The following is a 22,704-nucleotide window of genomic DNA, read 5'->3' as shown; positions in this document are numbered from 1 at the left end:
CTCCTCAACACCACACATCTCCTTTGATGTCAATTTGTGACAAGTCTTTGGGGTTTCCAAGTGGCATCTTTTTGTTTACAATTTTACAGATAACATTTTTTGTCTAATTTTAAGAATCAAACCCAATTAAACTACAACTCATACCTCTGATTTGAATCAATACTTTAGTCTCATTCAGTCTAAACTCTCCCTCACTGTCGAGTCTCACACTTCTAGGGCTTCTCATCTTTGTCTGCTTCAGGGAGAAGGCAAAGACCTGAATTTAACCCTTTCATGCATACTGGTCACTACAGTGGACAGTCATTCTACAGCTGTTGTATATTCATGGGTTTTGTTGTTTTAGTTCCATATCAGCCAACACAGTGGACACTTACGCATCATCCCATACACTGACATTCATACCATTGCTGAAACTTTGCTGTTTTTGATAAACCTGATCTGCACTAACGTGTTGGCGTAAATCAATTGCTAGCAGTTTTCCTAAACAAAAAGTTTTGGTTTTTTTTGCATATTATCTCCATAAAGTGAATAATCACTAATATTAGAGTATGCTTAAAATGTGAGAAAACATCAGATTAGCTGCATTAAAAATGTTTTTTTTTCATAGTTTTCACACAGTTTCACTTTCTGATATTGTGTTTTAAATATGTGTTTCTTTGTGTCAAATATTAAATGCATGGTGTCCAGCTGAGTGGACATTTTTGTAACTCAATTAAAAATGTTTATTTAAAAAATTATATCACTTTTTTTCATGCCTAAATAGTAATAAAAACAAGAAAATAAAATCTTGATTAAGGTTCTCATAATTCATGCATCAAAGGGTTAAAGAGCTGAACAGTTGGGACTTGGTGCCAGACTTCAGTATGAAACTTTCACTAGAAACTTCAAACTTGCATATCTAGCTCCTAAGTTTGTCACTGAATGAAAATGGAATGTCTTTAATCTATCAAACTGAGTAATTCAGGTTATTGAACTTGTAGTCCTTTAAATATACTCTTGAACTGGCACTGATTTGTTTTTTCGTTATCTCTAACTGTATTTTGTGCAGCCTAATAACTCTTGTCACTGGCTTAAAATCTTGAGCTTGTTGCATTTTGGGTTTTTATGCAGGTAGTAGGTAAGTGTAAGGTACCTCTTTGATTAACTGTGGTCCCCTGACAGCTTCTGACCCTCTAGCTGCACAAGAAACTGAGTCCATGATACGCTTGACTGACTTTACTTTTCCTCCTTTAGACAAGTAATGATGACTTGTTCCTGCCCCCTTGCCAAGATGAAGTGCTGGCGGACAACCTGCTGTCCATCAAGGACTCAGATGGAGACAGTGGTGAAGGCCTCTCCCTGGCCAAATCTCTTCTCCCCATGGTAGAGTCCTCCTGCCCTCCCCTCATCCCCTGGGTCTGTTCCACCCGCTACAAGACGGAGCTCTGCACTAGTTATGCTGAAAGTGGTTCCTGCAAGTATGCAGACCGTTGTCAGTTTGCCCATGGCCTCCATGAGCTCCATGTACCCTTTCGCCACCCAAAGTACAAGACAGAGTTGTGCCGTAGCTACCATGCAACAGGTTACTGTTACTACGGCAACCGCTGCCTGTTTGTACACGACCCCACTGAACAGCGCCAGTCAGTCCGCCGGCGCAGGAGGATCCCCTGTCGTACCTTCAGTGCATTTGGCGTGTGTCCCTTTGGTACTCGCTGTAACTTCCTGCATGTGGAAGGTGGAGACTTCAGCAACGGCCTAGAGTCAAGTGACTATGTGGATGAAAAGCTCCCATTTACACCCAGCCTGCAACCACACTCCAAGGAGTGGAGGCCACGAGGAGCCATCTGCCGGACCTTCAGCTCCTACGGCTTCTGCTTGTATGGCACACGCTGTCGCTTCCAGCACATCCTGCCAAGAAAGCTCAAAATGTCCAACAAGAACCAAAGCGGTCACATTTCCCCCCAGACATCCAACAGCAGCACAGGCCTACCTTCTCCTTCTCTGTTCTCCTCATCCTCACCAACCTCTTCTACCTCATCCCCTCCTGCAGAGGCCACAGCCCACAATGCTTTTACCTTCTCCAGTCAACATCTGAGTGACCTGCTACTGCCACTTGCCTTGCACCTGCAGCACCTGGAGAGCAGCAAGGCCCAGGAGATCTGGGACAACCGAGCCATCTGACTGAAACGTACGTGGACTAAAACCAACATCAGCACTGACCGTCACGACTTCATCAAATCTACTGTGCAATTTTTTTTTTTTTTTTTTTTTATCCTTTTCCCTGAAGTGTTCATTTTAGCTTTTACTTGAGGCTTGAGTGCTGTTGTCAGCAGATTGGACAGTCTGTAAAAGAGGCATGTCTTCTCCTGGATCACTGCAGCTTTCAGTGTAACTTATTTTTTAACTTGTACATTTTCAGTGCAGTAAATGAAATGTCTGACTAAATTCAGCACCATGAATAAACTAATTTTTTACCTCAGACTTTGAGCTTTTGGTTTCTCAGATTCTTGTTACTTTGCATAAAAGGCAATGTCATGAAATCTAGGCATGTGTGCACTTTAACTTCAAAGTAGTACTACTTGAACACTTATGGGGAGAAATGACTTTATGCATACCTGTGTATCTGGGCATTGATCAGAAAATGTAGCTAAATTTTCCTCCTAACCAGCGAGTATAAACTGGGCACACTCGTCTCATGTTTAGTTCAGATTTTTCTTTCATATTAAAGGAAAGCGTCTTTATAGAGTTCACAACCTTTTTGTTCAAAGTGTTTTTTATTGTATATCTAGTCAGACAAGCGTAATACATTTATTTTTTTGTTTTTTAACCTGAACCCATGTACATTCCCACTCTGTTGCACCAAAAAAAAAGATTGACAATAATAAAATAAATAAGGGACACAGATATTAGTCACATACTCGTATTAATAAGACTCCTTTGGAATAAGAGGGATCTACCTTTTTTTTTTTTTTTTTTTTTTATATGATTCAGAACAAGTTGCCAGGTACTGAAAAACTTATTGGCACATCCTCTTATAGAATATCTGATTTTTTTTTTCCAATGTTAAATGATGTAAAAGATCCAGAAACCAAGATTTAAATGTTGGAGGCTGTTTATCTTTCCATTTTAGTAGTATTAGTCTACGAGCTAGAAGAGTGGTGAAGGCAATCAGATTTTTAGATTTTTGGCTAAAAGAATGTAATGTAATGCCAAATATTGCAATTGTTGCCTCAGGTTCAATATAGAGTACACAATCTTAATGGTGCCTCAGCTCCTGCACACAGTGGATCCCATATTTGAGATCTTGTGTTCTGTGTCTGAAATGAGTATTGTCTGCTTTTATAGTCCTAGAGGACAGAGGTGCCAGTAATTAAACATGGGCAGATGTACTGGGGTAACCCCTAAACCTGAAGTGCTTTGATGTCACATTTTTGGATCCTCTAACTCAGGGCTGTCAAACTCATTTTCTTCTGGGGGCCACATTCAGCCCAATTTAATCTGAAGTGGGCCGGACCAGTACAATAATAGCATGATAGCCAATAAATAATGACAACTCCAAATTGTTTTAGTGCAAAAAATAACATTCGATTATGCCAATATTTACATTTACAAACTATCCAAACAAAAAGGATGTGAATAACCTGAAAAAAAAGGAATTTGTTAAGAAATATATGTACAGTTTTATCAATATAATGCCTCGACTTATCATTTATACGTATGCATTACAGAGCAGATCAACAAAGGTACAAAACATTTAGTAACAGGCAGAATATTGTTAAAATTCCACTTAATTTTCTTTAGGCATTTCAGGTTGTTCATTTTTGCTCAGGTTATTCACATTTTATTGTTAAAGGATAGTTTAATGTAAACATTTTCATAATGTAATGTTTTTTGCACTAAATCAAAGAGAAAAAATTGGTGGTGTTATTATTTATAGGTTATTATGATATTGTTTTTGAGTTTGATGCCCTAACTTGCACTTTGCAAATTCATCCTGCAGGCCGGATTGGAACCTTTTGCGAGCCAGGTTTGGCCCCCGGGCCGCATGTTTGACACCTGTGCTCTAACTGTATAAATGCGTGTGGTCCTGAGTGCAAGTGAAGACAGCAAAGTTAAGTTAAATTTGGAAATGTGTAAAGGGGAAACTTCAACTGTTGCACTAAAAAATAAAAAAGATGTCTAAAGATTTGGAACTAACAATTGATTAGGGGTGGGACTTTGATATATTAAGGCTTTACTCATGCTACTGTTTTAACAATACCATTAGAATGGGTTTGAGTTTGCAATCACTTTATTTTGGAGAAAGATGAGTAACTTCACAGGATTTCCATTCAAGAAAACTGTTCCCATCAGACAAGTGTTGACGGAAGCCAACAGTTTGTCACTTCAGAGTAAAATGTCTGCGTGCAATCAGAAATGTTAAATTAAAAATACTGACACGTGTTTTCAGTAAAATATGCTAAAAATATATGAAAAAGTTAACTGTGCTTGTTTAATCTGAAAAAAACTCCCCATAGTATGATAAATATTTAGATAAGTAGACTTGACCCTGCAGTGTCGTTTTATTTTGAAGGTTTCACCCGGAAGTATTTCTCTGTTGTGGTCGTCGTATTAGTGCGACTTATCCAGAAGAAGCAGGAGTAGGATCCTGGGATGTCGGCGTAAAGTTGCAGAAATCTCACTCGAATGCTAACCCACCTGTAGCCGTTTTACGTGAAAGGTAAAGTCAGTTTTACACGAAAAAGGATATTGGTTGCATCTCCTTTGTACCTTTTAAAAATCTGACTAGCAGCTAGCATATGTGGGATGTAAGCTAACTTCAACGGTGTTATTTAACAGCGCATACGTGTTTTTGGTTTATTTACTTTTCTATAAATCACACAATAAACATGTAATTAGCTAAAATGTGAGTACAATTTTACCTTATCCATAATATATTTATTTTTCGTGATAGATTATATTTTGTTGGTATGCCGTTGTCCTCCACTGATACATTAGAGTACAAGAATTGGACCAGATCCCGTTGAAAAGTTACGTAGTTATAAAGTTATTAGCTCACTGTCTTTTAAAAATAACAGACATATCAAAAATTAACATACTTACAGTTTCTTCTATGCTTTCTAATCAATTCGGCATATGTTTCATGTAATGGTCGAAAGGCGGCTTTTGTAAAATCAGAACCTTAGTACAGTTCAGTTCTGCCACTCCTGCCTTCTGTCAGGCTCATGCTTTATAAGATCTAATGCCTTTAGGAAGATAAATGAGTGTTTTCCAAGTACAGCTGATCCATCAGATGTGTTTCCCTGACCAGGTACCAGCGGACGGCCGGGAGCATGGCGGACCGGGAGGAGCGCCGCTTCGCCGAGGTGTCCCGGGACTCCGTCAAACTCATGGCCGAGAGTACAGGCGTGGAACTCGGCGACGACTTGGCCGCACTGCTGGCAGAAGATGTGTGTTACCGGCTCAGAGAGGCCACACAGGTCAGTACTGCTGGGCTGTGGATGACCATACGTCCTCTTAGAACCAATGATCTCATAAAAAGTCACATGCATTTGTCAGATTTATCACTCTTCAAGTAAGACGTTTTCATCCCCTTCCTGTTGAGTAAAAACACCAAATATTTACAGATGTGTTGTTGAATATTGGCTAAAAAAAATCTCTTCCTTAAACTAAGTAAACTCTTTAAAACCATTCTTGGATTTGCTGGAATATGCATAGTCACAGGCATGTTTTCTGACCTCATGGAAAGTATAAAGTGCGGCTAAAATTTGCTCAGAGGTCTTATTTATGTCTTTGTGCATAAGAAATCAATATAAGTGAATCCCCAAAGGAACTTTGTGTTGGTAAATACAAGTTCTGCAAATTTACAGGATTTGAGTTCTGTTGCAACATGTTGATGGTCATTTGAACTATGTTTTCAGGTCAAAAATGTCCAATTTCATCACAATTAATGCTATATTTTCATGTCACAAATGGCCAAGTTATATTTGAACTGAATTTACCTGAAAAACAAATATTCTATTCTTTTAGATTCCCCAATTTTTCTTACAAGATTATATACTACATATCATATGTTTTATTTTTACAGGTTCAATATGGAGTATGGTGCTGATCCATCCTGCTTATGTTACGCCAATACATACATTAAGAATGTCACACGTCACTTTTTAAATCAACAGTTTTCTAATAATAAGCATTTTTATAAAGAAATCACAACTCTATATTGTTATTTACTCTTTAGTATGATAATAAATTATACAATAAATAATTCAGATCCTAGTTTTTGCACAAGGATCATTTGTGGAGACTGTGACATGGCTGCCGAGCATCAGTATGATGGGATCTGTAACAACCATGTCACATCCGTCCACTGCCATATTTTGTGTTTTTGTGTCAGCTGTTATTGTTTTAGATCCACAATACTAACATTTATGAATAAGAGGAGAATTAGCAATACTAAGCATATAAGTTTATTACTAATAAAGTTAAAGTACTGGTACTGACCAGATCATCATGGGTAATGTCACGTCCGTCCACCAGCAAAAGTTTTCACATACACGTGCTATTCAAAATCCAATATTTCTGAAAATATAGCTTCCACTGTCAAACAATATCAGTAGTCTGTGCACAAATGGATTAGCATTATTTCAACACAGTTCTATGCATTTCTTACAACTTTTTTTTTTTTGACAAAAATGGCCACTCATTTGACCCCCTAAGTAAATTTTAACCGATTGATGTATTTGTGTTGTTTTGGACCCACACAGAGCAGCTCTCAGTTCATGAGACATGCTAAGAGGAGGAAACTGACTGTAGAGGACTTTAACAGAGCTCTGCGATGGAGTAATGTGGAGGTGAGAATATCAAATCGGTGCTTATTCCCTGTCATCTGCAGTTTGCCTCATATAATACGAGTATCCCACAGTTATTGACCCTTTCTGCTGCTTTATGATCATTGTGTTCATTAGGCTATTTGTGGGTATGGGGCCCAGGATGCGCTGCCTTTCCGTTCAGTGAAAGAAGGCGAGCTTTTTTTCATTGAGGATCGTGACATCAACCTGGTGGAGTTGGCTCTGGCCACTAACATTCCCAAAGGCTGTGCGGAGACCATGGTGCGAGGTATGACCTACCAAGACTGGTATATTACAAAAACGCCATAGTCCATGTCTTTGAGGTGTATATGTAAGTTTGTCCTCTTTTCCTGTCCTGCCAGTTAATGTGTCATACCTGGATGGAAAAGGCAATTTGGAGCCTCAGGGGACGGGTAAGACATCAATCCTACATGCAGCTTTCCTCCTTTCATTATCGTATAAAAATAGCAATTTACGAAGTACTTGTAATGTAATGTGACAGCAGAGATCTAGACAGTAAGGCTAAATTAAAGCAAGACGAAGTACAGATATAGTTAAAACAATGCTGAATTGAATGAATTTTTATTTTTGGTTTGGTTTGTACATCAATCATTGCACTTAGTACAATAATTATAATGAACATTAAAACCAAAAAAGGAATAGGCTAGAAGCAAAAGCTTATTTTTTTTGCCTGTCCTTTTCACCTGATACACTGCTTACATTAAATTAAATGTGTACAGTATCGAGCATTCACACCATAAACAGAAAAAAATCAACAACAACAAAAACATATCTACCATCTCAGTTCAGTATTCCCAAATAATTTTAAACTTGAGGCACTTTTTTTTTTTTTTTTTTTTAAACTTCGCCAAAGGAGTGAATAACTTAAATGCATGATCAGGTCCATTCCATAATTTAAAACGAAAAGCTAAAGAGATCTCAGACTCAGCTTTGTCATTCAATCAATAAACATGATAGAATGAAATATAGTTACGCAGGTCTTTGTGTTTGTAGCATGAAAAAAAGATAAAATATTAAACATTATGAAATATACAAAAGCTAAATAAAATAGAATGGAAACTACCATAAAATACTCTATAATATAATAAAATAGAATAAACCTCTGAATCTGTACAATATTGCACAATATACAGCAACAGTAACAGTTAAGGTGGTGGTGCATGTAGCAGCAACATGAGCAGCAGCAGCAGCTTACAGGTGGAAATAAAGTGACAGTAGTGACTTAAGAGCATCATGACCTATTGTTAAGGTGTATAGTTGACAGTATATGGGGAATGGACATGTTGCTAAAACAAAAATATGAAAATGCAATTTTGTTAAGTCAAATAATTAGAAATAACACCACAAAAAAAATAATGGCAGTAAATTGAAAAGATAAACATAGTTGATTTTGTTCTGGTACACATTTATACTGTTGAATAAGGTAGAAATTCTGGGTATGACTCATTCTAATCTGTATAATGGAACACAAAAATAGTATTTCTTTATGACAATAAAATTTGCTGATGTACCCATTTTCATCCCAGTTCACTTCGGTCTAATTGAAAACCAAATGTTCCACTGCCTCATATGTAATGTCTCCATCTCCTACAGTTCCCACGGCGGTGCAGTCACTATCTGACGACCTTCTGAAGTACTATCAGCAGATTACACGGGCCATCCTGGGAGAGGACCCCCACCTCATGAAGGTAAAGCTCTGCTGAGACCAGGTGGATGAGGTGCAGAGTGTGTGGATGATCTGCTGATGGTGCTTCTGTGTGTTTCAGGTGGCTCTGCTGGACCTGCAGTCCAACTCAAAGATCGCTGCCCTCCTCCCCTACTTTGTTTACGTCATTAGTGGGGTTTGTTTCACCTTTATTTTCTTTTTTACATGTGGCTTTATAGAATAGAATAGAATAGAATTGATCATGAGAACAATGAAAATTCGTTAAGCAGCTCTGTTCAGTTTAGCAGCAAAAGCAGTTGTGCAAAAAAGGACTATAAAATATCACACAAAATACTGAAAAATGTAAGCAATGTACGAAAGCTACAAGATAAAATATTAAATATACAAGTACTTCTAAAGTACGACTGAAACATACAGAAAGCTTACATTTTTGAGTCTAAAATTTTATAGAATGCAGCTTGTTTTTTATCTCTCATCCCTTTGTTTTATATGCAGTTCCTGACAAAAGTCTTGTCACTTATCCAAGTTTTAGGAACAACAAATAGTAATTTGACCTGTAGTTGACCTATTGGAATCAGATATGCTGATATCACAGGTGTCAAACATGCGGCCCGGGGGCCAAATCAGGCCTGCCAAAGGGTACAATCTGGCCCGCGGGATGAATTTGTGAAAAACTGCAAAAATTACACTGAAGATATTAACAATCAATGGCGTCAAAATAATTTTAATTCAGGTTCCACATACAAACACATACAGTCCAATTAGATTTCAAGTGGGTCAGACTAGTAAAATATTATCGTCATAACCTATAAATAATGACAACCCCACATTTTCCTTTTTTTGGTGTAAAAAAAAAAGTAAAATTACATGAAAATGTTTACATTACCAAACTATACATTTACAAAAAATGTGAATAACTTGAACAAATATGAACAAATGAAAATGTCTTAAGAAAAGTAAATGCAATTTTGCCAATATTCTGCCTGTTACTAAATGTTTTGTGCAATTGTAATGCACATGTGTAAATGATAAACTAATAAACCGAGGTATAATATTGTTAAAATTGCACTTGTTTCTCTTAAGACAATTCAAGTTGTTCATGTTATTCAAAGTTTTAAGGAAACTTTGTAGACGTAAACCTGATCATAATAGAATTTCACTTTTTTCACTGTTATTATTTTACTGGTCCGGCCCACTTGAGATCAAATCAGGCTGAATGTGGCCCCTGAACTAAAATGAGTTTGACACCCCTGGCTTATATGAACGGCAAAGCCCCTTGAGAGTATGTTTATTATACCAAATAAAGTTTTGTGTCATTCACTGAGATTTATCCTTTAATTAAGACAGAAAAGACAGATTTTGCTTGTTGCATATAAAATAATGTAGAAATTACACTAATACTTTATTTTGAATACACTAACATGCTACAATAACATGAGAACATAAAGTCATGGTGCCTTGGAAAAAATAAGTAATATCAAGTGTGGCTCCGATGAGCTTAGAGGACTGCAGCCGTACGTCTCAGTCTTATTGATGGAATCATCTGGAATGGCAAAGAAAGCAGCCTAGCAGGAGTTCATCACAATTCTTCAGCTTCATCTCCCAAGCCTCCTCCGTCATCCGACCCCAGACATGCTCAATGATGTTCATGTCTGGAGACTGGACTGGCCAATCCTGGAGCACCTTGGCCTTCTTTGCTTTCAGGAACTTTGATGTAGAGGCTGAAGTATGAGACGGAGCACCATCCTGCTGCAGAAGTTGTCCTAGACTGTTGACGTTGCCACACACTCTTGAGATCTTTCACACATCCTCATTCTGGATGTAACTGCAATCCATGATTTTTCGTCCACCAAACTTGACTGTTTTCTGGGTGAATCTTGGGTCCATGCGGGTTCCAACAGGTCTTCTGCTGTATTTGCAGTGATTGGGATACAGTTCAGTAGATGATTCAGCAGACAAATCATCCTTCTGCCACTTTTCCGCTGTCGGTCCTTCTGCAAGCTGTTGTTATGTGACAAGACTTCTGTCAGTGACTGTATATAGTCATACCAGGAATTTCGTCCGTCTGAGATTTTTGTCCATTTCTCAAAGACTATTTACCCAATTCTTTTCAAATTTGACACACATTTTCCTTACCTCTAGCAGACATACAGTGCACAATTTAATGGCTGAATTAAAATTTTTTGATTTTTTTTTTTTTTTTTTTTTTACTTCTGAAAATTTGAACTCAGAAAATTTGTCCAACCGATTTCTCAAAGACTAGTCACCTGATTCAGCAGACAGTGCAATCAGATTGAAAGTGAAGACTTGGGCTGAGTAATATTTGTCTTGTTTTGACTTAACAGGCCCAAAAAGGACAGTAATTCAGTTTAATCTAGTTTACAATTATCTCCAATTTAGAATTCTAATTGAATCCCTTAGAGCAGGGGTGTCAAACTCATTTTAGTTCAGGGGCCACATTAAGTCAAATTTGATCTGAAATGGGCCAGACCAGTGAAATAATAACAGTAATATATAAATAATGTCAACTCCAAATTTTCTTATGTTTTAGAGCGAAAAAAATAAAATTATGCGATGAAAATGTTTTCATCTACCAACTATCCTTTAAAACAATGTGAATAACATGACCAAACTGAAGTTTCTTACGAAAACGAAGTGCAATTTTCACAATATTATGTCTCATTATAATTTACAGATTACAGTGGATCAACAAATACGCAAAACATTTAGTAATAGGCAGAGTATTGGTAAACTTTCACCTCAGACATTTCAAAATGTTCATATTTGTTCAGGTTATTCATATTTTTTGTGAAATGAAAGTTTGTTTTAGTGTAAATACAGTAAAATGACATAAAAATGTTTATATTTATGTTGAAAAAAAATGTGGAGTTGTGAGTATTTATAGGTTATTATGATAGTATTTTACTGATCTGACCCACTTGAGATTAAATTGGTCTGTATGTGGAACCTGAACTAAAATGATTCATATCTTCAGTGTAATTTTTGCATCTCACAAATTCATCCCACAGGTCAGACTGGACCCTTTGGCGGGCCGCATGTTTGACACCTGTGCCTTAGAGTATCAGTGAACAGGAGGGGCTAAATGTTGTGTGGGGGTATTTTTAAGCTCCATCTACTTTTTCACTTCTTTATTGTGTGTTCAGGTGAAGTCGGTGAGTCATGACCTGGAGCAGCTGAACAGGCTTCTCCACATGGTGAAAAGCCTGGTCCAGAACCCGTACCTGTACCTGGGCTCGTACGTTCGAAGCCTGGTCTCCAGTGTCATGTACTGCATCCTGGAGCCACTGGCGGCCTCCATCAACCCACTCAATGACCACTGGACCCTCAGGGACTACGCTGCCCTTCTCCTCAGCCACATCTTCTGGTGAGGTCAACAACATGGCGCTGCTTAGACTGGCAGCTTGTACATGTGTTCACACAGTGTCTATAATGTGTCTTAAAAACACTCCTGCCGTCACAGCACACTGAGGCTGTATAGAACATTATTTCACTGCCATGTGTGTTTCGCATTGACAGTCTGCATAGTGTCCTAACATAAACATGTAGTGAATCATTGAGCCTGTTTACATGAACACTAAGGGCCAGAGCTACTAAAGGCTTGCATGAATTAAAACGTGCAAACTCATCGCACATGCAAAAAATGTGCAAACTGATTTCCGAACAGTGCACATTAAGGGTTGCATCTTTCAAAGGTGCAAAATAGCACGTCTTCATCCAGTTAGTACGTTTGCCACAGTGAATATGCAATATGGAGCGTTAACATGCAGTTGTGCATATGCTGGGAGGAGAAAAAGTAAACATTAATTTAACACACACAAAGGGATTTATCAAACCTGAAAGCAATTTTGCTCATAGAAACTGCGTCTATATTTAACACGTCTCAAAAGGAGGTGCAAACGGTTTGGATGTGTAATTGCGCACACATGGAAATGGTTACTGTCGCAAGAAGGAGACATCGAAACGATGAAACAAGACACATTTTTCACCCTCGTGAACATTTTTGGAATGAGGAAAGAAAAAATAATTGAGACGTATCCCCCCCCACACACACGCACACTGTTTATGGAACTCTTGTAAACTACTTTTCCACTTGATCTGATGATTGTGATTAAAAATACTCACCGACATTAGGCTACAGTGTGACAAAATTATGTGTGCCTGACAGTCATTCAATCCAACAACCCCCACGGCCCCCCCACCTCTAAAATGAATCCGGCTCCGCTGCCCAGCAATGCCATTTTAGAACTTCTAGATGAACTAGGGGATGATTTGGAGCCAGTCACAAGGAGTCATGCAATACCTTCTATGACAAAGCTCCTCAAATGTTACATTTCCTTGTGTGTGGATCATTCCAGTGCACTGTTGCCATTAGTGCTGGTGTATCCCAGAGCAGTTTTTCCAGCGTATTGTCTCCATGATGACAACCAGTAGCGCTTGCAAAATCCTCAATTAAATAGCCGTGTTTCCAAGACTTTGCGGTTCAACCCCACATGCAAAATTCTAGATTATGCACACACATTAGAACACGCAAATTGGGATCTTTGTAGATCCGGCCCTGAACTCTGATCGTTATCCAGTGTCTGGAGTTACCAGATTATTTAAGTGATCATATAAGCGGTGATGTGATATGTTTTATCAGATAACAGCAGTAATCTGATCATTAGAAATCAGATTAATGCACCTGGATTTCTCCCTAATGCTCCGATGTCCTGCATGTATACAGGTTAATCTGTTTCATTTCATTCTGCTACATCTGCACGTGTTTAAAAAAAAAGAAGAGAAAGAAAGAAAGAAATCGTAGGAAATGGAAGTGGCATAGTACTCCAAAAGAAATGCAATAATGGACTGAAACATGTAAACCAGGGTTATATCACATTTCCGAGGTGCATCTAAACACATCAGATCCAATTATTACAATTATCGGATTTTTATGGTCATATGAACAGGCTCATTGTAAAGTACATTAGAGTTATGCATTTTATTCTATTGATTCTGTTAATGGTTATAGAGTTCAGTGACTCTGAGTGAACAGAAAATTTTTGTAATTCATAATCTATGCAATTGTTTCATTGCCAGTTGACTAAACCCCATCTGTTCATCACTCTAGAAATGAGCTGCTTTCATTGGCACCATCATTTGGATGAAGCCACACCTGTGCCGGTGGCCAACAGTGAACAGAAACCTGGATGAGACGTGTACATGCGACAGTATCCCAGTATTTTGGAGTGCTCTCGCTAGCATATTGACATTTCTCAAAATCAGGATATGGTTTCATCCAGGTTTCTGCAAATACGGTCTGATGTTCACAGGCTCAGATACAAAAACAGGAAGATATAAAAGACTGATAACAGTGATACATGTCAATCTTTGGCATCTACCTGATCACTGCACTGTAAGTCCTGTCTGTCTCTGCTGTGTCTCTGTCCAGGACTCATGGGGATCTGGTCAGTGGTCTCTACCACCAAATCCTGCTGTCACTCCAGAAGGTTCTGTCAGACCCAGTCCGGCCACTCTGCTCCCACTATGGGGCTGTGGTGGGGCTTCATGCACTGGGATGGAAGGTTTGTCTGTTTTTTGTGCAATATTACGTATCGGTTCAAACCTCAGGGTTCCCACGCATCCTGGAAAACCTGGAAAATGATTTACCAATTTTCCAGTCACGGAAAATGAGAAAAATGGTCAAATGTCCTGGAAACAGTTAAGGTATCCTGGAAAATGATTTATCCTTCCCTTGCCTTGTGATCTTGTGTGTCTAAACTGACATGAAACAAAGGAAATAGTTTTTCAGTGATTTATTGAAATTATACACCTATTTTTAGAGAAAATGCAGAACAGAAAGTAAGAGAATAAAGAAAGTTGAGTTGGGAATTGCCCATTTGAACATTGTAACTCCAGTTTGTCAGACTAATGAAGTGCTACGCTGTAATCTGTGAGTGTGTTTGCATTATTCTATGATACATTTGTCATAATTATTTTTCATAGATAAATTATAGCCAATGAGAGTGATTGTTTGTCTCTATGTCAGCCCTGCGATGAACTGGTGACATGTCTAGGGTGTACCCCACCTTAGCCCATAAGTAACTGGGATAGGCTCCAGCGACCCCCGTGACCCTAGTGAGGATAAAGCGGGTTCAGAAAATGAATAAATGAATGAAATTATAGCCATAGACTGCACATCAAATGTCTGAGTAATAACATAGAAACAATCTTGATAAATTCAAGTTACAACTGTAGAAACGAACACTTCCAAAGAATGAGGGGGAATGGATTAGTGGAGGACATGATAAATTGTCTGTAGCGGCTGAAAATGTCTTGGAAAATAAGTTCAGGGAAAGAGTGGGAACCCTGAACCTAAACTTCGTTCACTGAAAACTATGAAACTGCATGTCAACGTTTTGTGTTTTCATGTACTGCATTTTAAAGGAGTCATATTTTACGGTGATTGAAGTGTTCCGGTTTTTGCCAGAGATCCGTTTTTTTCCGAAAACTGAGCAAATGTTCCGGTAAATTAAACGTGTCTGAATCATTTCCGTCTGGTTTGGCAACATTTCAGCCGGAAAATTACGCATAAATTGCCCAGAAAAGTGTAAATTATGTTTATTTGGGTCCATCTCATGGGCGTGGCCATATTGCTTTCTTCTCCATTCGTCTCGACCAATGAGATGCTCGTTTACAACGTGGAACTTGTATCAACGGCTCTGATTGGTCCGTTGATGACACGTGGTCCGTTTCGCGTCTCTGGAGACAAGATGGCAGATTCGCTTTGAGTGTTTGACCGCCAGTGTATTTCGTCTAAATCAGGGGTCAGCAGCCCTGGTCCTAGAGAGCCACTATCCTGCATGTTTTAGATGTTTCCCTCTTCCAGCACACCTGATGGTCATTATCAGGCTTCTGCAGAGCTTGATGATAGGCTTATCATTTGAATCAGGTGTGTTGGAAGAGGGATACATCTAAAACATGCAGGATAGTGGCTCTCTAGGACCAGGGTTGCTGACCCCTGGTCTAAATATTCTGTGAAATCATGTCAGAATTCATGGTTCTTCAGCGTGGGGACGAACTGAAGTGCGAGGCAGGAATCAAAAATAAGTTCAGGTGGTCCATTAATTTTGAACCTTAATGCTTTACAGGTTTTTGCTCCCAAAGTGCACCAGAATGCACCTAAGAGCGTGCAGAATGAAATGCTCAGAAAAGTTCTGTTTTTTTTTTTCTTTCCTCATTTTCATCATTGATTTTATAAAATAAAATAAAAGTGAGTTTAGCAAAATTGAACCCCTTTAAGTGATTTTTTTTTTTGTCTTGCATGTCATCAAAGTTAAATGATTCACAACAGGGTTTTCTTTGCACAGACATATCCTTCATGTTGTCATGTCTCATGGTTGTTAGGCTGTTGAAAGAGTGCTTTTTCCACACCTTCCTGCGTACTGGGCAAACCTCCAGGCTGTGTTGGACGACTACTCTGTTTCCAACGCCCAGGTCAAAGCAGACGGACACAAGGTCTACGGCGCCATTCTGGTCAGTGCTGCCTCTCACAGGGATCCACCACCTGTTTAACAGACCTACACAGCTGCTACGACAACAGAAATGTTTTACAGTATTAGCTACATGAGGCGTTACTATATGCAATGAATACTAAGACTGTCCTGCAAAAGGATTTCAATAATCATTCCTGGGACATATAAGATATACATGCAGTTAAAATGCTGTTTTGTTTATTCCATCTAAGATCTGTGGAAGGGGATTTTTTTTTTGTTGCTTCTTTGAGTCTAAAATCCATTAATCTGAATTCTAGGGCATATTATTTCACTTGTCTTAACTACAATTTTGACAGGTCTTGAAAATTGATTGGATTATGATGCTGATGCTATTTGTATAATATGACAAGTTATCCTGGAACGTCAGACACACATGGAATGATGTTAAGAACAGTTTGAACTTTTTAAATGACTTTTTGCACAAGGTATAAGAAACCAAGGTTATAATAGTTTTGGATTTTTCATTATAGTTTAGTTTTATTTAGTTTGGACTTTTTTTTCTCTAATTCAGTTAGTTTTAATTAGTTTTTAGAGCAGGTTCGCTAGATTTTATTAGTTTTCGTTATTTTCTAAATGCTTAGTTTTAGTTTAGTTTTTTTTAATATATCTTTTCTCTTCTTCTCTGTCGTATTCAAATAAATCCCAGACAGAACTCTGTTGCATTCTCCCAACTTTAGTCTCCATGTTTCCAGGTAGAGTGGGGACGAGAAGACAACTGTAAACCACAAGTGAACACAAGTGACGGATCGTTAAATATCATATGGTGCCGCTAGCTAAAATTCCTCGAGCGAAATAAATGGATTTCGTATCAATCCAACATTGACAAAGACGAAAACAAATGGAATTTTATCCATAATTTTTATTCGTTTCAGTTAGTTTTGTAAACACACAATACAGTTTCAGTTATCGTTTTTTTTCTTTTAATTGTAGTTTTTATTTATTTCAGTTAACGAAAATGTTTTTTCAATTCTAGTTTTCGTCATTTCGTTAGTTTTCGTTAGCGATAATAACCTTGAAAGAAACTGGTTAAGACATAAATTTTTGAAAACGAATGATTTTATATTTGGGTTAACAAATAATTAAACAGCTTTAGGATTTACATTGAAAGATAATGTGAATGTTTTACATAATATTTTTTATGCCCCTATCCATATTAAAAAACAGTGTGAAAGGAATTCCATCCGTCCAAGATTAACCAGTTGGTTTCTCAAACATTATTCACCCGATTTTTTTGCATGTTTTTCTCTCAAATTTTGTGTTTTTTATTTTTGTTTTTGAAAAGATTGAAAGTCAAGACTCAAAATGAATCCTTGGGTAAGCAGGCTATCAGTGACTGGGGTATTCCTAAGCGCCACTTACGTTTTCACTTGTGTTTTTTTGGTGTAAATCCATGACATGCAGTGGGAGGTCGGGGTGTGTTGGTATAAAATAACCTGTGCTTCTGTGTTTTGTCCTGCAGGTGGCAGTGGAACGCCTGTTGAAAATGAAGGCTCTGTCTCTATCTCAGCCCACAGAGGGGGGCTCCAGTGGTCAGCCAGGCTCTGTAACAGGTGCTATGGGGTACAGGGTGAGCTCCCCTGGCCTCAGCCCACCTCCAGAGCCTCTGTCTGAGGCCGCCCTGGGAATCGCCAGCCACCTTCAGGCGGGTGGAGCTGGCTGCCCCTGGGAAGAGTGGACCCCCGTCCCTCTGCCCGCCATGTACTGTGAGCTCTACTCGTTCTTCGGAGACAGCCTGGCCGTCAGGTTCAGCACAGGACCCGGGTTTGGAAGCTACCCTCCTTGCACCCCATCCCAGCTCAGTGACGCCAGGAAAGATCCCCCGGGTCCCACCTCCAACTCTGAAACCACCCGTAAAATGCCTCAGCTGACCGCCAACCTCAACATCAGCCCCCGGCAGGATGGGAGTCCCCGAACGGATCCGCCTCCGCCGAGTCTGGCTGCAACTGGATCTGGGAGGTAAATGTTTACAGGGTTTATGCGGGTCTGTAAAAAGCCTCAAATCCATTAATCTGAGTTGTTAGGCCTAAAGAGGTCTTAAAGGCTCAACATGTAACCATCATATCTGACAGTGGGCTTACATGGAGTCTGTGGCCTGCTGGGAGCTAGTGGTTTGTTGATGTTGACACATACGATGCTTGCTCGAAGCCTTTTGGCAGTGACGGTTTGAAGCAGCTGCATCATGTGGAAGACAATGAGCCTGTTTACATAACCAGAAAAATACAATAACTAGGAGTAATCAGATAATTGTAATAACCCAGTGTTTTTCAACCTTAGGGTCGGGACCCCACATGGGGTCACCTGGAATTCAAATGGGGTTACCTGAAATTTCTAGTAATTGATTAAAAAAAGAAAACAAAAATGTATAAATAAAAAAAATATATGGTGAGTTGAGAGAGACAATCCCAATACATAAAAGACATGACACACTCTTGGTATGGAAATTTTGCTCTGCTGCTGGTGAATAATGAAATAGAGACTTCTGCTGGCCGAGAAGATTTTATTTCATTGTAAAGAAAGGTCAGTTCTGCACACGAGCGGCGATTGTGAAGAAAAGACAAAGAGCTTCTCACAAGATCCACCTTTTATAGGGTGAATCGCATTTGCAAGTGACCCCTTTAATCTTCTCAAAGAGCCTCGTGATTGAATGATGAGCCCAATCAGTTACCTTTTATTACCTTGGAAGAAAATTTACACACACAGTAGGAGGATTTGGGTAAGGATATGGGAAAATTAGCATGCAGGAGAGATGGGTATTCAGGAAAGGATATGGGAACAAAGAAGGGAAACAGATAAAGAAATTAAAATTCCATTACACTCTGAAGCTGAAACTGAAGCACTGTGGTTCTGTTTATCTTTCAAATGTTCATTGTGGTTAGTTTCAGATGCTGCAGCTCTTTCATAATTCATACTTTGAATTCTTGTTTGTTCAGTATTAATTGTCAGCCTTGTAAATCCAAGCTGGACTGACTGTACATATCCTGACCAAGGAAAATCAAATTCTCACTTTGTGCAGTAATCTACACCTGGCTTTTCTGCCTCCATCCATAATAATATACATTATATAGACTAAATGTGTTAACGTTTATTTGCAACATACTATAGCAAACTATTACATGATCAAAAACAAATTAATTTTAGCAAAAAAAAAGTCTCCGTTTTGAATGTCTGGGGTCGCCAGAAATTTGTGCTGTTAAAATGGGGTCATGAACCAAAAAAGGCTGGGAACCACTGTAATAATCAGATCTGACACACATATATACAGTCGCGGAAAAAATTATTAGACCATCAAAAGTCATCAAAAACAATGGTTATGCAATCCAGTACTAACTCCAGTGTGTATCATGTGACTAAAACAGACAGAAAAGAAAACATGGAATGTCTAAAAGCACTGTTTTTGTCAGTACAATGTCACAGCTATTGATGGAAGAACTGAAGTGATTTTTGTTGTTATCAAGAAAACATGGAAAATGGATAGATATCAGCTCTGAAATTAAACTCTTATGAGCTATTTTTGTTGTTATCATTATATTTGTCCAAACAAATGTACCTTTAGTTGTACCAGGCATTAAAATGAACAAGAAATTGAAGAAAATAAGGGGTGGTCTGATAATTTTTTCCGCGACTGTAATCAGATAATTGTAATAACCAGATCTGACACATTTACATGCACTTCAGAAATGAAATAATCGAACCCCTGTTTAGACATTTCAGTCTCTTATCAGATTTATTTCGGAGGACATACGTATGTAGTGAAGATAACATCCTACTGCTGTCTTCTGCTCATGACTGATTTCACTTCTGTTTTCTGCGATTTGTTTTTTCTTATACATTGTGTTTAACTACGTAACTTCCAATTTCTATTATTTTTTTTTTCAAATTGTATCTTTATTTGGAATGAACACATAAATTCACCAGCAGATCGACCTTGGTAAAAAAGAGACATGTCATTCCAGTTTTTGTTTTGAGTCCAGAAGTTGAATTTCTACGATTTTAATTGTTCACACATGTGCAGATGTAAAAGAACAAGATAAATCAGATTAACCTGTGTACATGCATGAAGACATCAGAGTACTGGGGCGAAATCCAGGTGTGTTAATCTGATTTCTCATAATCAGATTACTTCCATTTTCTGATAAAGCCTATCACATCATGCTGCTCACGTGATCATTTGAATAATAATGGAACTTTGGGTCTAATGGTACCAGTCACATGGGACATTGGAAAAACAAAAAGCTGCACTAAAACTCCACCAACAAACCCCTGCTGTCACCTGACACTGTTTTGGATTTACCCTGGGACTATCACCAGACTCAGACCAAGGTTACTATCGTTAACGAAAACTAATGAAATGATGAAAACTAGAAATGAAAAATGTTTTCGTTAACTGAAATAAATAAAAACTATAATTAAAAGAAAAAACGAAAACTAACTGAAACTATATTGTGTGCTTACAAAATGAACTCAAATGTATAAAAATTATGAAATAAAATTCCCTTTGTTTTCGTCTTAGTCAATGTCGGATTGATACGAAATCGATTTATTTCGCTCTAACAATTTTAGCTAGCAGCACCATACGGCACTTTGCGGTCCGTCACTTCTCGTCACTTGTCATTTAGAGTCATCTTCTCGTCCCCACTCTACCTGGAAACATGGAGACTAAAGTTGGGAGAAATCAGCAGAGTCCTGTCTGGGATTTATTTGAATATGATGGCGAAGAAGATAAAAGATAGGACAAAACTAAAATTAATACTAAAACTAAACTAAAACTAAGCATTTACAAAAAAATTAAAACTAATAAAAACTAGCAAACCTACTCTAAATATGAATTAAAACTAACTGAATTAGAGAAAATAATGTCAAAACTAAATAAAACTAAACTATAATGAAAAATCCAAAACTATTAGAACCTTGACTCAGACTTCTTTTGTTTTGCACGTTTTGGATGTGATATAGGACTCACATTACATTCATAATGGTCTTCACAGGTCTCACACCTTAAAACCCTGGTTTAATCCCCGTTGCTGACCTTTTTGAAAACTAAACTCTTCTTCCTCCCTTATCTTCATCAGGTCCCTGGCCCGCTCCTCTTCATCCTCAGTTCCACGCTCCAGATCGTCCTCGTCACGCTCAGGGCAGCGTTCAACTGGACTCTCTCGGGATGTTTTCCCCAAAGCTCGTTTCACTTCCTCCCAGAGCGGACCTCCGGTTTTCTCATTCCTCATTGGTGGGCGACAAATGGGCCGTCATTGCCAAGGTCGGCGTCCCTTCCAGACCACATTTGCTCCGACCCCACCCCTTTCAGCCATCCCACCGCGTGCCTACGCCCACAAACTCCCCGTCATCGGCAGAGTGGGCAAACCTGTGCGCCGCTGGGCTTATTCTCATTACTCCCTCCATCTGCCCCTTTAAAAACACCGACAGGCTTCAGACCATCGGACTACACTGAAGGGAGGACTGCACAAAGTGTGTATTTTGTGATCTTTTTATAGTTTAATATTACAGTTTTGTATCCAATCCAACCCAGTCTCATAGAGGATGTGTTTCCATGTAACTGAATTACAAATGCAGCAACATTTGGATAAAAAAGCAACCAGAGCCTCAGTTTTGTTTTCTTTTATGGATCCAGTAGGTTGAGGTGGTAGCATTCACATCTTCACTTTTACATAACTAGAAGCACTCGGAGAGCGCAGACCTCCGCCAAGGCAGATCATTGGCCCCCCACCCCCAATCACCACCAAAATTTAATCATTTGTTCCTTGTGCCAGTATCAACATTTCCTGAAATTTTCATCTAAATCCGTCCATAACTTTTTGAGTTATCTTGCACACAGACAAGACAGACAGACAGACAGACAGACAAACCAATGCCGACATAAACATAACCTCCTTGGCGGAGGTAATAAAAGCGCTTTGATTTGGGTTCGGAAATAAATCTTAAGTATTAGTAAAAACATTGTGTTTTTTTTTCAGTATCCAGCAGATATTGTAAATTGAGTTGATAGTGGTTTCAGCAGAAAACAAATGGCATATGTTGCCTGAATTGAACTTCAGTTGACACATGGAAATTATTAATTAATATAGCAACAATATTATAACAAAGTTATTATTTGGTTGAAATAAAGTGTAATTCAGTTAACAGTAATTTGATGCCAAAATAATATGTAATTGCAGTTCAGTTCCATTTAAATGTAGGTTCTTCAAGACAAGGTTTATTATTTTCACTGAGGTTACATTCACAACATCTGCCTTTAAGATGAATCCAGACCCTCATTTAAAGGCTCCGTCTTTAGTTGAGCACATGTTTTAAAGCTGTAGTTACAAGTATTTTCCTTTCATAGGTATGTCCTTTTGTAAATTCACTTTGCTCTGTAGTTTGTAACACCCACTTCTCTAATCTGACAGTAGTGATCAGTACATTTGGCTTGTTTGTATTTCATTCAACCTCCTGTTGCTCACTCTGCAGCTGAATTTCATGAAAAAATACAGAGTGATGCAACGTTTGCAGTTGTCTTGACTAATCCTAGTTGTTTTTTTTTTTTCTTTTAAAGAATTACACTCGACACCAACAGTTTCTGAATCTTCAAAACCCAAACGTGCAGTTAATATGTTGTGTAGAAACAGTGAAATGCCTGAAA

The 22,704-nt window shown here is 38.4% G+C and overlaps 2 protein-coding genes across 3 annotated transcripts; both read left to right on the top strand.

Moving 5' to 3' along the window:
* Positions 1-1,230: 1,230 nt before the first annotated feature.
* On the top strand, positions 1,231-2,247 carry LOC115438843 (mRNA decay activator protein ZFP36L2; the record flags this gene model as incomplete). The annotated part of the gene is given in 1 exon segment (XM_075353535.1): positions 1,231-2,247. A coding segment is annotated over 1 exon segment (930 nt), but the record flags the coding sequence as incomplete, so codon positions are not given.
* A 2,318-nt stretch (positions 2,248-4,565) lies between these two features.
* On the top strand, positions 4,566-21,515 carry taf6l (TAF6-like RNA polymerase II, p300/CBP-associated factor (PCAF)-associated factor). Of its 2 annotated transcripts, none has more exons than XM_030162602.1 (12): positions 4,566-4,699; positions 5,291-5,459; positions 6,747-6,833; positions 6,948-7,098; positions 7,193-7,243; positions 8,445-8,539; positions 8,618-8,692; positions 11,682-11,902; positions 13,967-14,099; positions 15,922-16,050; positions 17,530-18,026; positions 21,140-21,515. In XM_030162602.1, exons 2-12 carry the CDS (start codon positions 5,313-5,315, stop codon positions 21,477-21,479), a joined length of 1,926 nt encoding a protein of 641 aa, XP_030018462.1. In that variant the 5' UTR covers positions 4,566-4,699; positions 5,291-5,312; the 3' UTR covers positions 21,480-21,515. The 2 variants fall into 2 exon arrangements, with proteins under 2 accessions (XP_030018462.1, XP_030018463.1); XM_030162603.1 differs by having other exon boundaries at positions 4,579-4,699; positions 5,286-5,459.
* Positions 21,516-22,704: the final 1,189 nt, after the last annotated feature.

Source organism: Sphaeramia orbicularis, chromosome 18 (assembly GCF_902148855.1).
Source record: "Sphaeramia orbicularis chromosome 18, fSphaOr1.1, whole genome shotgun sequence".
Lineage (NCBI taxonomy): Eukaryota > Metazoa > Chordata > Actinopteri > Kurtiformes > Apogonidae > Sphaeramia > Sphaeramia orbicularis.
This window is presented reverse-complemented; position numbering and strand designations above follow the sequence as displayed.